The sequence below is a fragment of the Periplaneta americana genome, chromosome 1 (assembly GCF_040183065.1).
Source record: "Periplaneta americana isolate PAMFEO1 chromosome 1, P.americana_PAMFEO1_priV1, whole genome shotgun sequence".
NCBI classification, from domain to species: domain Eukaryota; kingdom Metazoa; phylum Arthropoda; class Insecta; order Blattodea; family Blattidae; genus Periplaneta; species Periplaneta americana.
The window spans coordinates 66,501,331-66,518,238 of NC_091117.1; the positions used below are offsets into that span (position 1 = coordinate 66,501,331).

General features: G+C 35.0%; 1 protein-coding gene across 1 annotated transcript in view; it reads right to left on the bottom strand.

Annotated features, from left to right (window-relative positions):
* LOC138697571 (ABC transporter G family member 2-like) overlaps positions 1-16,908 on the bottom strand; it is a 117,975-nt gene that overhangs the window by 65,301 nt on the left and 35,766 nt on the right. The window contains exons 6-11 of the mRNA XM_069823334.1: positions 16,385-16,623; positions 14,917-15,091; positions 13,637-13,828; positions 13,417-13,548; positions 10,945-11,173; positions 1,477-1,582 (exon numbers count right to left, since the gene is read on the bottom strand). Of these exons, the coding sequence (XP_069679435.1) occupies positions 1,477-1,582; positions 10,945-11,173; positions 13,417-13,548; positions 13,637-13,828; positions 14,917-15,091; positions 16,385-16,623 (1,073 nt within the window). The remainder of the gene's footprint in view (positions 1-1,476; positions 1,583-10,944; positions 11,174-13,416; positions 13,549-13,636; positions 13,829-14,916; positions 15,092-16,384; positions 16,624-16,908) is intronic.

Here is a 16,908-nt window from a genome sequence, read left to right on the forward strand (position 1 = left end):
GCCTAATTTGTAGCCTACATAACTATAACTTTTTATTTGTTTCTTGCGCACACTGTAAAGCCAATATTTCATTATTGACCATTTTAAAATAATCATCATCATCATCACCATCATCATTTGGATCTTGGAAGGGAAACAGTCATAAAACTGTGAAAAACTCTGAGAATAGTTGACTTTACACTGAATTTCTACTTTCACAACATTAATGCAGCGGAATAATTAGGTAGGTAGGTAGGTAGGTAGGTAGGTAGTATGTAGTTGGTGCTACTGTAAGTTACATATGGATTTCGTTTTAATAATAGTAATTGATTGTTGTTTAGTCAACTGTCCGAAGACAGGTTTGAACCTCGTAACACCAATAAGGCATCACTCATAAGGTAACTAGGAGAGGAGATAATTAGTAGGATGGCTAGTTCCTTTTCCCCTCCATTGCATACATCGCTGACTATACTAAAAGCCAGGTTATGAACCGACTAAACAGGAAGTAGTTGGCAGGGCGAGACGAACGTGCGGGTTAGAGGGGTAGCCTTGCAGCGATGACACGTTGAGTATGGCGGAGGGGGGAAGGAGAACGGAGCTTTTCATTGGACCTCACGTGAAAATGTCGTCTGCTAACGAAAATCTGGCAACGGAATCACGGAGACAGTGTAGCCAAACTTCCCAGTTCATTTGCAGTACCACGTGCATTACGAGTCGCATTTCGTACCAGCGTCATTAGCTCGTGCTTTCTTAAAAACAGTAATTTTAATTACTAATATTGTTGATAGTGTTATCGAGAACTATAGACAGTAGTTATTTTAAACATATCGGTGACAAACGCTGAACACGCTTTGAATCTCGCGCCACTATGTGACAATAGAGCTCAGAAAGAGAGCAACAGAACGTTGCTTCCGGTTTAGTCGGTTCATAACCTGGCTTTTAGTATAGTAACCTATTACACTAATCAGATTTCAGTTGTATACAAGCAAATGTTTTTTCTTCTGACACATATCATCAACTCTCTAGCTTTAATATTTAATATTTGATGACAAAACATTACAGTGGCATTTACTTAAGATTAAAATATAGCCGTGTGGTGGCTTCATAGTCTAGACTAGACCTGAGCGTTATTAACTCGATTGAATCACTGTAGACACCTCTTATCTCCCCATTCCACCTTCCCCGTCTCAGACAATTATGTTTTGGTGCGGTACGAGCAGACATGAAGGTCAGTGACGGGTTGTATCAAGCGGGCATCAGAGCTTTTACGAATTTTCGGCTCTCACCACTGATGCACAGAGCCTTACAACACGTTTGTTAATAAGGCTGTGTAAGCAAAAAGGACATGGAAGGATTTCTCCATCCCTTTCACTTCTCCTCTTATGTCCAGGGCTGGTCTAGACCATTAACAACCAGTCTGCAGACGGTTCGGGTCTGGGCTTTTCTATTGACACTTGTGACAGACAAGGTCGCAATTGGAGGTCTTATTCAACTTACCTGTTATTGAGAAAGAATCCTCCGAAGAGAAGAAAAGGTATTATGATTGGAGGTCCTATTGCCAATGCCATGGAGATGCTGGTACTCACACAAGAGATCAAGTATCCTGCAAGACCAATAACATATTCACAGTTGGTTATGCCATCTTGCTATTGATCAGGCATTTACTTCTGTAGATATGACTCCATATTTTATTGGTACTTTTTATTTTATTCCCCAGATTTAAGTTCCCTCTTCCTCGAAAGTACATGTTAGATCTACAATTGTATCTTGTGTGCCATTCTTTTCAGACCGATATAACAAAATTTATCGAAAATAATTGGCGATATCGATTGAATTAAATTCAACTATACATATACATTTTCAATGCTGTCAACAAACAATCTTGCATAACACAGAGACTAACAAAATATATCAACAATAACATTATTACTATACAGTAATAATAACCATAGTGCTTCTGTATGAAACAAACTATTGCATAGTGATACACATTTTTTTAGATGATTAAAAAACTATAGAGTAGCATTTAAAAATGTTCTCGACGACGTCACAATTCGCACAACAATAGTCGCAAAAATATTTTGTTTTTCATAAAAAATATCCCTTTTTAAATACAAACTTGACGTGTCTAAGCTTTTTGTCAAAAATCCCCTCATTCAATTTTAAATGCAATTACGCGTTACTTTTGAAGCACCTTGTATGATAAATGCATAGGCATCATAAATAGGGTAATTAAACCTTCTCTAGACAGAGACATATTCACATGTGACGAAAGCAGAATTATGGTGAGATGAGATTCATGCGCCGAACAGCTGGGATCAGGGGCGTACGCAATGGGGGAGTTACCGGGTTTGAACCCTTCCCTTGAACGTTTTTTAAAGAAGACATAATATTTAGAATTGAGTATTTTTTAATCAATAATCGTTTTACTTTCTCTAATTTTTCACTGTTAGAGTAACAAAATCTACATCGACATAAGGCATAGTCCTCCTATCCCTCCTTCAATATATTCATCATGCCAGTTTCATTCTTCATCCTTGGTGAGTTCCATGTTCCATTATTGTGTTTACTAATTGCATTTATTTCAATATATTTGATTGTTTCCATGGATTTTCCTGCTATGTAAAGTTTCTTACCTATCATATACAAATAACTCTTGACTATGTATATATAACTTTTATGATTATTGTGTAAGTGTAATAATGACAAAAGCATTTTTATTATATAAAATTAAACACAAGTTAAAATTTGTTAAAAATTGGATGGCTGTGAAAAAATTACGTTTCAGAGATTTTATAAGGATAATAAATATACCGTAACATAGTAATAATAATAATAATAATAATATACACAATTTAAAATACCGATAATGTACGCCACTGCCTGGGATCATAAAAGAAAGGACACCATTTTACATGAACATGAACTGGAAGTAATACTGAAATATAAATACGTAATAGAGATGAACAAACTAACTGCCGCTCTCGCTCGCTCTGTTCGTTGTACTTGTCTGTCGAGTCTCGTCTCGTCTCGTCTCGTCTCGTCTCGTCTCGTCTCGTCTCGTCTCGTCTCGTCTCGTCTCGTAACTCTCGTGGCTTTGAATCTTGCTCATCATTCTCGAAATAGCATTTGGTCGGCGCGGAAAGATTTCATAACTTTGAGTAACATACATCATTGAAATAAATAACATTAGAGATGTTTAATTGATATAAAAAGACAAAACAAAACAGTATCATAATTAACAAAATGTTCTGGTTCTATTATCAGATATTACCTATGGTTGGTTATATAAAAAAAATCTCAAATAAATTTGCATTTCTAAGAAACATACTGTAAAACATAACGTTAAATAAATCTTAATATTCTTTTACTTGAGATTGTACACGTGATGTCAAACATACGAAAAAAAAAATCCTAGCCTTTTAATAAGGACCTATTAATTAAATAAAGATTGGGGAACGGATTATTATACACTGAAAGATAGAGATGTTGTTTCAAATATGTTATTTGATTGTTTATACATAGGCCTATATAACAGTTGCCAAAACAGATGAAAGTTCATTCAGGTATAAACAACTGTGACGATTCAAGGCTGCTTGACGTTCGAGAGTTGACCACTCCCGAAGTCTTGATCACTTGATTCACTCACAAGCAGCAATCAACGCGTCGTAGGAGATATTGTCGTGTGGGTTTTCGGCTTTGCGGGCGCTGTTAGTCTTGATTTCTCGATCGTTGTTCAACTCTAATACGTAAGTATTAACCTGGTGTCAACATGTTAATCGAATGTTCAGTGCAAGATTCTTTTGGACAATCTTGAATTATGAAACAAGAAAGAAAAGTTCACTGCAAGATCCCATGAAGAGAGAGCAAGGAAGCTTTTTGTAGACAGCAGCATTTCTTACAGAACTATAACCTAACAAAAAGAATAGGAAGATGATGATGATGATTATTATTATTATTATTGTTATTATTATTATTATTGTTATTATTATTATTATTGAATCGTAATGAAATGACATCTCGGACAGATACGGGGATTAATTCACTCTGTGGTAACGATTGTAGCGGTAATTTTACCGGTTCTTACGTAACACATTCCACTGATGAGAACTTGCGACATTCACATCTCCGTTTTTCTGAGTATCAGGATCGAAATGCTTCACCCGTTACACTCCCACGTGGGAGTGGTTCGCACTGACAGGCTGATCCCAATAACACGTCACGCTCACGTCATGTGGAAGTGACGGACATTGAATTAGACTTCACTTCTGAAATCTGATGACTGCCATCAGTCAGAAGTATTCGTGAATCATATAAAAATCTCTACTTTAACCGCAGGGAATTTGATATCAACATGCTGTTATATACAGGAGGTACAAAAATGTTTTATCATGCATGACCTTGTGGTACAGGATTAAGAAGACAATAGAAGGTATTTAGACGCTATAAAGGTGCATGGGAGACACGGCTTATAAATCGATAATATGTTAAATTGAAAAAAATCATATTAAAGAAATTATCCTCAAACTAAATTCAACATGTTTTTTTCTATTAGATCTATGCAAGACATAGTAAACATGAATACCTTAAAAACAATATAATTTGCATACTTCCACTCGGTAACGTGTTTTGGAATAATATTCTGGAAAAATTCTACAGATAGTAACAATATATTTCTACTACAAAAAAGAGTAATAACTTAATTAGAATAATAGTAGGTGCCAAATCTATGGAATAATGTAGGGTCATTTTAAAAAACTACAAATAATGCCCATGGTTTGTCAGTATATTTTTTTCATTAATAAACTTTCCCGTGTATAATCGTGAAAACTTTGTAACTAATTCAATAGTTCATAGCATAAATATTCGTCAAAAAATTTACTTTCATACTCCATCGGCAAATCTATCGTGCTATAAAAAAGAAGTGCGTTATATGACAGTAAACAATTTTAATAACCCACCTATGAATATAAAAAATCAAACTCAAAACATAAGATTATTCAGGTCCAAATTAAAAAAGTATCTAATTTCTCAAGTCTTTTATTCTGTAGGTGAATTTATGACAGCAATGTTGCATGAATATTTCTGTCTTGTATTAAATATCGATACTAACCCCTTGTGTTGTACTAGAGTATTATAAAACTCTTCTGTATATATTTCAACTAGACTGTGACTATAATTAAGACTTTGTAATACTATTACGATTTTTTTTTTGACATGTTTCATATTCTAGCTGTGAAGCTATGTGCGAATACCATGGAATGTAAATAAATACAATGCAATGGAACTAGAGTTTCATGCTTTTGATGACCACAGCACTAAGAATGAAGTGGTGTGGTCGGCAACACCAGAAAAAAGTGGTTTTCCTACGACCAAAAACGCATAATAAATTTGATTGCAATATTTTTGTTTAAGGAAATGTTATTAAAGTAAATTAACAATCAAATCACGAGCTATTTCTCTTTTCCTCTCTACTGATTGAGTCTTGTATTTCCTCAGTCTCGGAAATGAACGATCACTAGGGCTAGAACAGTTTGCTTACCTGTATTCTAGAATCTAGCCCACATCTAAAATCGCGGCATCATTTGGCGGCATAAGTATCATATTTTGAAGGATTTCGCTGGGCGTTGAACCCTTCTTCTAGAGGCATTTAATCACGGCATAAAGATGTTTCTCCATTTCTCAAAAAAAGTTACATAGTCACTTCTTTTGATTTGAAAATCTCCTAAACTATAAGACATGATAAACATGAAATTCTACTTCAAAACAGTTCAAGACTGAATATTAAAAGAACTTCCGTTTCTATGGTAACATCATGCTAAGCCAACACTACGTTATCAGAACAATAAATATTGTACAACGTAGTGTTACCTGGCCATTTAACTTCACCATTCAATTCCTTCTACGTTACATCATGAAGACGGAGCAGCTACGTAGCTTAAAATAGCGGATTAAATAAACAGCTTATAGAATAAATTATTTCGCGTGAAACTACTGTAACTTCTAATGTAAGTACACACTGTTACTATCCCAGACACATAACTATGTATAGTGTCCAATAGACTTTTCTCTTCTGAAAGCTATTGCCGATAGCAGATGTGAACCGAAAAAAGAATAGAGGCAACGATCTATCTCGGTGCCACTGACAATTACTAGACTGACTAGGCTATGTGACGCTATTTCCGACGAATGGAACAACTTTTCAGGTCCTTAATTTCCTAAACATAAAATACGTTTAACTTGAAAGAGATTTAGATGATTTCGATGTTAATGTAAAGATTAATACTAAACATTTCTGTAAAACACGAATTTTACATACACTTACATTACAAATTCTTTTTATTAATATTACGTGAAAAGAGATATAGGTCTAATTAAGGTTCTATAAAAACATTCGCAGTATCAGTATTACTCTAAGGCTCTGAAGATAAGAGCAGCAGAAATGAAATTTTTACGTCCAGTTAAATAAACTTCTGTATAAGAGAACAATTGAAAACATAGAAATTAGAGAACATTTTGAAATATTTGCAATAACTAACAAAATAAAAACGTCGAAAAAAACTGGAAAGATCACACAGAGAGAATTAATGGAGAAAGATATCCTAAACAAATAATACAATACAGGTCAAAAGGAAGGCAAAGTGTGAGTGGTTGATGTCGCAACAGGTCAAATGACCTAACCCGTGAATGATGATGATTACTTGACATTTACTGACAATATATACCCATGCATTTAAAGTGTTACGCAGTGAACTTCAAGAGATTCTTCGTAGGCCTTCGTATATTGGAGTGCCGACAGTTCCTAAATGCAGACCCATCCCACTCCAATCTCTACCTAACAAAGTACACGCTGCCCTACACAGACAGGTCCCGTTACCACTTACTTTCCTCGGGACAGGTGCTCCGAACTATCGTCATTAAGCCGACAGGTCTGCATGGGAACTCTCTGTATTTATGTTTTAGATTAATTACAAGAATGGACAGAATAATCCTATTTCCTAATCGTAAATACACAAGATTTTGACAATCAAATTCAAAATCTCTAACAATATCTGATTGCATCATCGAAAAAAAATATTTTTAATATGTTTTGTAACCGTAAAGGAATAAAGAAAAAGCATCATTACAGCGAACTATATCTTTCATTTATCCTGGCAATGTAATAGCTTTAATCTCAGAAGACAGTCATTGCAGAACTGTAGCAACGTTCATAGTTTTTTTTTTTTTTTTTTTTTTTTTTGTAAAAAGCAAACTTATCCAAAGGCCCCAAAAGGTCCTTAGGTTGGCGGGAAGCTAAGTCTCTCGCCTTAGAGGCCAATGTGTACTAAGCAGCAGTAGGAATGTCAATTCTACCTGCTGCCAGCCGTTGTCCCCAAGGAAATAGGTTACCCTTGGTACTTATTTCTGTTATAGGCTGAATGAACTTCAGGAACATAATGCGGCGAAAAGGATTGGATCAATAGGAAAAGTCCATAACTCTACCGGTACTCGAACCCGCGACCCTACAGCTACCTGCGTAACACCTTAAATGCGACGCTACTACGCGCTCCAATAGTTTTTTTTTCACTCAATGTAAATACCGTTACAGCCATCATATCATCACCATTAACACCACCTCAAATAAATGGAATCTGCTGCGATAACAGTATCTCCAGATTCTTTGTATACGTTTTATGTTTATTTTTGTTAGGTACCTTTATAATAACTAGGCTATATTGTAGGGCTTTAAAATTGTACATATTTCGTTTTTATTTGAAATGCACATATGCTGTAATAATCTCTTCTGTCCTCACTTGTGGAAGATACAAAACAATGTGTGTTTGCATACAGATCTGAATTGATCAGTGCTACATTACAACAGGCTGGAAGTTGTTTAACAACAGGGGTATAGTGTTACTCGTGTGACAAAACTCGAACAGAGACACCCAAGTGAATGGCCGTCTATAGTTACAACAGTGTCACAACGTACCGGTATCAGTTTGCTTCAACATTTGGCCTCTCAATGTATTATTATTAGTGACGACTGACGTGCTGAAGGCACACATCCAAATAAAGAATATTTAACTCGGGTTACTCAACTCAAGAGTAGGTGAAACGCTTAACTATTGTAAGCAGTATAAAGTCATTTTATTTTTATAGTCAAAGCTTTGACATATCAGAATAAAGCGAAATTATGTAATATCACAGTCTAGTATATACAGACACGAAGCTCAATACGTAGTAAATATGCATCCATAGATAGTTGCTAACCACTAGGATCGCTACTATCGCCTCATCACAGACAATGCGAAATAGTACCGGCACAGTCTATTGTTCCTGGACCCTCAACAACTCAAGCTTCGTGACTGTTTTTTTAAAGTAGGTTATTTTACGACGCTTTATCAACATCTTAGGTTATTTAGCGTCTGAATGAGATGAAGGTGATAATGCCGGTGAAATGAATCCGGGGTCCAGCACCGAAAGTTACCCAGCATTTACTCATATTGGGTTGAGGGAAAACCCCGGAAAAAACCTCAACCAGGGAACTTGTTTATTAGAAAACTTCCAACGTTGAATAATTTTAGATGTGCAGGGGATACGATTTTGAGGGAAAACACGCCGATTTAGTTTTCGAGGGAGAAGTTCAAAACAACTGCTGATTGAATTTTCTGTTCCAAACCTTCAGTCTCCATCCCCATTTTTAATTTATCACCGTGGAAACAGAAGCTATTGTGTATAATATAATTGTTTTGCAAGCTAGCTCCACCAAACGTCAACGCAGAAGGCAGTTGTAAGTTGTGAAAACAACAACATCTTACAAAAACGTTCCTCATACATATTATTCGTTCAAGATCTCGTGGCGCCTGAAATATCTATTTCCGATCATTAGTTCCCTATCTCAAAATACTTAGTTTACAATCCTATACCATCTGTAGAATATTGACCCTAAAGGTTTGAGACATTATGTGCAATAAATTAAATCAAGATTCATTCGAATTAACAACACGAAATAGTAATTAAATACAAAATTTGGTTTGTATTAAAAATCTATTATTCTTTCTTTTCAACCTACCTTAAATAAAAAGTTTTAAGAAGACACTCCACCAAAAATGATAACTTTTTCCCTAATCATTTTAACCAAATTTTAAGAACATGTTTACTATGTAAAGGACTAACAGAATCCAAATTTTGAACTCCAAAATGCTTTGGCTTTTGATTTTTTATATTTTTTAGAAATATTTTCAAACCCAAGTTTTTAGTAGAAGATCTCAATTTCTAAGCTTCCTTTTTTTTTTTTTTTTTTTGCTTACATTCACAAGACATAGATAAACATTTCTATTCCATACATTCATTTTATGAAATATCTCGTTTATTCACTTTCAATTTTTTTTAAATTTTGAAAATGTTATTTTTTCTATAATTCACGAAAAAAATATTAATAAAGTAATAATTTTGAAAATGTTATTTTTTCTATAATAATAATAATAATAATAATAATAATAATAATAATAATAATAATAAATATTAATATTAATAAAACAAACTAGCAGCATTTCTAAAAAATAAATGCATAGAAACGTGCAGCTATTACATAAATACGTGCAATAAAAATTTCATCCAGACTGATTAATATTTGGCATAAAAAAGTTGGTGTTGAATCAAGAAAAATAAACTTACAGAAAAATAGATTTGTAAGTAAAATGAATATTTATGTCATACATACCTTTTAAAATTCTCCTCCACTACATTAATCTAGTAACTTCTGGGAGCCAACTTTTGAACAAAAAGTTACTAGATTTATAACCATTAATTTGTAAAAAAGAATTCTTTGGTGAGAAAATCATTTCGACAACTCTTTAAACTCTTTAAATGTCACGCCCCCTTATAGACTTAATTAAAAAAAAATTAAACATGTTCGTAATCAGAATTGAACTAAATCCATTTTATATGAAAATATACATTCTAAAGAAGTGATATAGCCAATTAAAATTTTTTGGAAAACGTTCACGACTTTCAGTGGAGTCCCCCTTTAATTACAATCAGTTTTAATCTGGTTGTCCCTATAATTCATCTAGTATAGTGATTCTTAATATGAGAGGCGTGTAAGATATTTGGGAAGGGAGAGTAAAGGATATTCATTGAGAAACATAATTATGTCAATCCCAAACCAAAATATATGAAAACAAAGTCATAATTTAAATGAACTATGAAAATACTTTTTAGCTTATTTTCATTTTGCATAATTCTCCGATAAGCAAGTTGTAATATAATAATATTAAATTGGGCTGACCATCTATACTTATCTAGTTTATATTTGGATTAAACCAGCATAAATGTAACTGATATTACGCAACATTTCATCGTGGTATAGTGCTTCGACTTGTGTAAGTGAAACAACATGAATCCTTGATGTGTTAATAGATAACAAACAGAAATTTTAACATTTTAATACGTGCAACACAATGCATCTCAAAAACATTTTAATAAATATAGGAATTACATGTGATAACAACTTCAAGATAACCATATCGTTACATAAAACAAGGGACTTTTATTGTAGATATAAATTAGCATAGATTTTAATTATTAGTAAGTGTTTTTAATTTATATATTATGGTGCAAACGATGGTAGATCATAAAGGGTACACACCATATATTTTACACACAAAAGGTGTATCTATTTGATCATGTAATAAGGAAATTCCATACATTTGAAAATTGCACATAAGTGCCGAAAACGTTAATGTTTAATCCAAATATAAACTAGATAAGTATAGACGGTCAGCCCAATTTATTATTATTATATTTTTAGCTTATGTTTTTCAGTTGACTAAGAACACCATTCCAAACGTTTTACTGGATAGATTGGTTGTCGAAACTTTTTGGAAAATAGAAGTACGATGTTAAATTAAACGGAACTAATATAGATTTTACCCTAAACTCTCAAATTTTTTGGAACAGTTGTTTCAAGCATTGAGTACTTACCCAATGATACAGCAACATTGGCAACCAACATGACAACTATGTTGGCGACAATGAAACGTAAGATATTGGGGTTGAGGCCCACCAGATAGTACGTGACGCAGGTGAAGATGACCGGCAAGACGGCAAACACGGGTACCTCTGCCAGAGTCTTGCACAAGAAGTATATATCCACACGGTACATCCCGTTGAAATGCTCCCTCATGAACACTGGCATCTCGGCACAAAAAACCTGTATAAACAACAACATACACATAGCTCATATTACATTACTTCACATTTATACTCTGACGCGGAATACTCACACATGTGCAACCTTATTCTAAATATTAAGGTCAGTTTCTTAGGGCCGTATTCATAGACATTCTTAGCCCGAGCTTCCGGTGGATGATCAGCGAACTAACGTTTTTCGTATTCATAAACCAGTGTTAGCGATATGATATGATATGATATGATATGATATGATATGATATGATATGATATGATATGATATGATATGATATGATATGATATGATGATATGATATGATATGATATGATATGATATGATATGATATGATATGATATGATATGATATGAATCCTGTACAAGTAATCCGTCGATAGACGGGGCTAGTTTAGCACGCTCGTAGCGCGGGCTAGCGAAATGTCTATGAATAGCACCCTTAGTGTCTAATGTTCGAACCCCACTTGGTTTGATTACCTGGTTGGATTTTTTCTAGGCTTTCCCCAAATTGTAAGATGAATGTCCTGTAATCCCATGGCGAGTCCTCAGATTCATGTTGCCAAATACCATCTCGCTACACCAATTTCAATGACGCTAGATAACCTCGCAGATGATAGGAGTACAAACCTTGCAGTTGACACAACGTCGTTAACTAATCGATAAAAAGGGACGATTTTCCATGAGATTATCTAACACTCGCCTTACAGTTTGGAAAAATCTCGGAGGCGGGATTCAAACTCACGCTCGAGGGCAGCCTTGTGCCAAGAATCCAGCTCATTATCATTGTGATCTGCTGGTAGCTCAACAATAAAAAGAGCTACTAGTGCTCTGAACCACACTGCGCTCTTTAGTTCATGGAGGAACCACACTACTAAATTCATAAAAGGCTGGGTGAATACCAGAGAAGTTCCGGAGAATTTGACAAAAGTAAAATCCCTGTGTACTTCCCATACACAGGGTAGAAGGTAACCTTTTACAATCCTTCTGAGAGATGATTATCTCGAATTGTGACAAACAAGAAAGTCTAATAATATTTTGTTCTCAAAAGGTCGGTTTTCGAAAAAAAAATGGTGTTTTGTAACTTGAAATTATGATTAAATTTTTCATGAAACTGCTCAAAATTGGATTTTTATCTCATGTAGGATGATAGAGTAAACTATGCATGGCCATGTTACAGTAGTATTTGCTTGGAAAACAACACAGATTTCGAATAAATCGCGTTAATAGTCGTGTACACATTGCATGGGAACAGGACTGTGACACGCTGGCAACACTGTTTCTTACGTACGCAAACCATGTGGCCGAGCTAGGTGTACGGAGCGGACGACACGCTTACATTCACTTCGTCATTAGTTGCAGGCTACGTGCAGTTCGAAGCAGTTGAAACACAACGAGATGCCACAGTTTTCTAATCGTGATTATCTGGACATGTTATTAATTTATGGCGAAACTGGTCACAATCCCGCTTACACCGTGACAGATAACAGGATCAGGAGTGTGAACGTTGTAGACACGCAACTGGTGGACACTTTGAACAATACCTTTAAAAGACACTGTAAAGAATGGTGTACAGAATTTAACAATGCATCTCCATTAATGTTTATCATTTTCATTTAGTTTCAAAGTTGTTTATTTCTTCCAAACATTGCTGTAATTGAGTTGGAGTGACATCAACTGTGTGATCCTCAATGTAAAACAATACTGTATTTAAAGGATTCATTTTGTTTTATGCATAATTTTTCATTCTTCTGTATGATTGATGAAATTGCCTTAAAATGTAACGGAAACTACGTGTTTATTCATATTAAATTTAGTGCTGAAACGATACAATAACGACCATTTCATCATAGATAACGAATAACATAGTTCATATAATTAACATATTACGATTACATAAATTTTGATTTGACTGCATTCTCAACAGATGTTTTTGTTTACAAAACGGTATGTGTGTATATCCTCTCAAAACCTCTGCCAAGTAGATGATTGGAGCGGCATTCAGTATGCTGGGATACAATGATCTCGCGAAGTAAACACTGCTACTGTCTACAACATTGCAACATTCGTTTTCTCGAAATATTATAAAAACTATTGGTCGTATGAAAAAATATAATCTTACAAAACGTTCCCAAATGACATGATCTGTTATGTGTGTGAAGGATTGTAAAAGGTTATCTTCCAACCTGTATGTAGCTAATTGCACACCGCGATTTACATTTCACGTTACTGATCCACATAAATTTCAACTTACATTAATAACTGCAAATACGTTCTGAAATGTCATGTTGGTGAGGAATATGAAGAGAGCTCCGTTAATGTTCATGACTCCGTCTTGGTCCATTTCTTGACCGTAGTAAATCACGCCGATCACAGCTGACACAATCTACAAACATGAATGAAGAGATTTCCGATTACTCGCAGTTTCAAATATGTTTTTCAAGAAATGGACAACACACACAGGGATTTCTCACCAGTGTTTGAAGAACACGAACTTTGATGACGATCGGCTCCTTGATGATGCTGATCCACGATCGCCATAGCACAGCTCTCAGCTGAGCCCACCAGGATGCCTTATACGGGGATCGTCCCTTGTCCAGAACCATCCACTGATCTTCGCTGCCTCTGAAGAGACGTCTTGACCTCGCATCCGCTGCGTCTCTCATCTGTATATATTAACAAAAAATAAAAATGCAGTTATTTAAGTAGCCTAAGCGTTAATTTAAATTGCCCATATTTTTATCATTTTTATGCAATCTTGAAAATCTATACACTATCTCTTAATAAAGAATGGGATTCTGCGCATTCTGTCTGTGTAGAGAGATTTATTCATTTATTGTAAAATTTTAGTCGCATTTTATTCATATTCAGCATATGAAATATGGGTCAATTTATCTGAGAATTATGCACATGATATATAATATTTTTGTAAACAATACATTGCAAATTGAGCCATTTTTTGTGTTTGAAGTTTGGTGAACAGAAATCCCTGATATACCGGTATTAAATTTTCTAGACCCCGCTAAGTTCTTATGAACCTTATTTCATCAGTCGTGATTTAGTCGATTTCCACTACAATGAAATCATAGAATATCATTACCATTGTCCCATTTCTTAGCCGTACGGTTTTCTATGTGTGTGTGACGAGTTATTTAGTTGTCATTATCTTACTAATATTGTGACGAGTGAGGATGATGACTAGTCGGTAATATGTGACGAGTTAAGGTGGTGACCAGTCACTAATGTGTGACGAATATTTCGTGTGACGAATATTCCAGGTCCAAACTAGATCACAGTTAGATTTTTGGGGTTCTCTCGTATCTCCAATATAGCCATTGACATAATTCCGTTGAAATTAATTTCTCAATTCCATTACCATATTCATCACTATTTCTATGATAACCAATCGACGACGTGCGGAGGACTTTGGTCCAGGAGTATGTGATGTTTCCTGCATGATGCTTGGATATATAGTAGACCGATGTAGGTGAGAATGCGCCTAGCTGAGGACCATACAATGTGTCATAGAATGGCAAGTGCCGGGTTATCACGACCGCTCCATATAATTCAATCAACAAATACTACCCCAAAGGGACAACTTTATGATTTACTATGACAGACATCATTTTTAAAAGAATGGTTATTTGTTCTCTTTACATATAAACATCTTCTTCAATATTATTTCTGAAATATGATTGCTGTTAAACACAAAGCTTGGATAAGCTGAGTATGAGGTTAGACGAAAGAGTGTTACCTCTTTTTGTGTTTCTCCTTCCTCGGCAATTCTTTGTCCGGCTTCTGACGCCTGAAAAGAGTCACACACCATCTCAATTGTTTGTCTGCAGGATTCTTCCCGAGTGGGTACAATGGCGAGCATCTGGATGAAGAAGTCGGCAGGGTTGTAGTTGCTTGGACATGCTGCACCCAAGCTGTAATGTGAAGAAAAGATTGTTTGAACGTTAGTAAGAGAGAGGGCGCTTTTGAAGAAGACTATTCTTTGAAAAGATTGGTTATTTTCATCTTACTCGTCCTATCTTTCCTCTTCTTCTTCTTTTTCTCATCCTCCTCCTCATCATCATCATTATCCCTCTTTGGGAGGTCTTATGTACAGCAAAGCTTGCGAAATTTGTGATGTAAAAGAGGATATGAGGAAGTTTTTTTACGGGAAATAAGAGTTTCTCTTATAAAGAGGGGGTTATTGTTTAGTTAACTGTCCGAAGACAGATCTGAACCTCATAAGTGATATCAAGAAGGTACCACTTATGAGGCAACTAAGTCAGGAGTTAATGGGGATAGGGTGGTGATGGGTGAAATTTCTATTTTCTACATTTTTCAAGTTACGTCCTTGATTTTTTGTACACATAATCACGGTGTGATAGATAATAATGTGGTGAAGTTTCATTTCTGTGAGTCAGATAGTTTCTCAGTTAGTAACAAAAATATTATGAAAAATTTGCATTTTTCAAAATGAAATGTATTGTTCAATTTTTGAGTAAAATGTTTGCATTTTTTCAATACCAGTGGCATATTTAGAAAAACATCACTCATCAGTTTTCCTATATCTTTACTACAAAAGGGGGGAAAAACATTTTATAACCTCTACATACCTAAAAATAGAAATTTTCCATTGCCATTATAAATATTTCTTTTTTTACTTCAAAAAAATATTCATTTCATTATAAAAAAACATGAGCTATTTTGTCAGATTTCATGTTCATAGCATCACAATTGTAAGAGCCTTTACACTTCGAACCTAACAAAATGTGCTGATAAAAAAAGTGAGAAAACAGCTTGTAAAATTTGCATGGAATTGAAGTTCAAGGGTGCAGCCATTTATATATTGTGTAATTTTTATGCTTTCGAACTCCAAACAGCATTGAAGCTTCCTTAACATATAAATAAAAGATTGCTGATTCGTTTTTACAAGAAAACGAATATGCGATTTTTGACTGAAAATGACCAAAATCTCACCCGTCATCCCCCTTAACTCTTGTTTCATCAACTGCTATATGATCCTGACACATTTGAATAATCTTTGTACTTAAAATGTTATAATTAAATAGAAGACTAGGCTCTCTTATTTTAAACTTTATGAGGACTTTTATAAACATTAAAAATTCATTAATAACAAGACTCCTCGCCATTTTCTGATCTTATTCCCTAGTCTTTATCCTAAATAATTATGAACAGCTTAAGAACCTCCAATCTATGCGACATCTTACTCTCTGAAGAATTTGCAAGCATCCTCTGTAGATCCCAGAAAGGCTACGCGTCCCTCAGCCATGAGGAGCAACTTGTCGAACATAGAGAAGACTTCAGAAGAGGGCTGATGAATAGTGACTACCACTGTCTTGCCCTTGAGCGCCATGTTCTTCAGCACCGACACTACATTTTGAGCCATGAACGAGTCTAAACCAGATGTTGGCTCGTCACATAACATCAGAGGTGGATTTGTCAAAACCTGGAAGCCACATCCCACGCCTTAGGATTATTTTGTCCCTTTATTAAAAAGCAACAGTGAAATCGATATAGGATGTTTATAATACAGGGTTATTCTAAAAGATGGACCCAATTTCATTAATTTGTATTTCACTACATACAACTTGGACATGAACAGTGTACATACCAAACGAAAGAGGTAGTTCCGAAGTTTTGTTTTCTACCGCTTGGGCGGTGATAGTTGTGTAAACGGCCGCTAGGGTACTCGCGCCAATAGGCAGGCATTTCGTGTCAGTTGTGAGTAAGT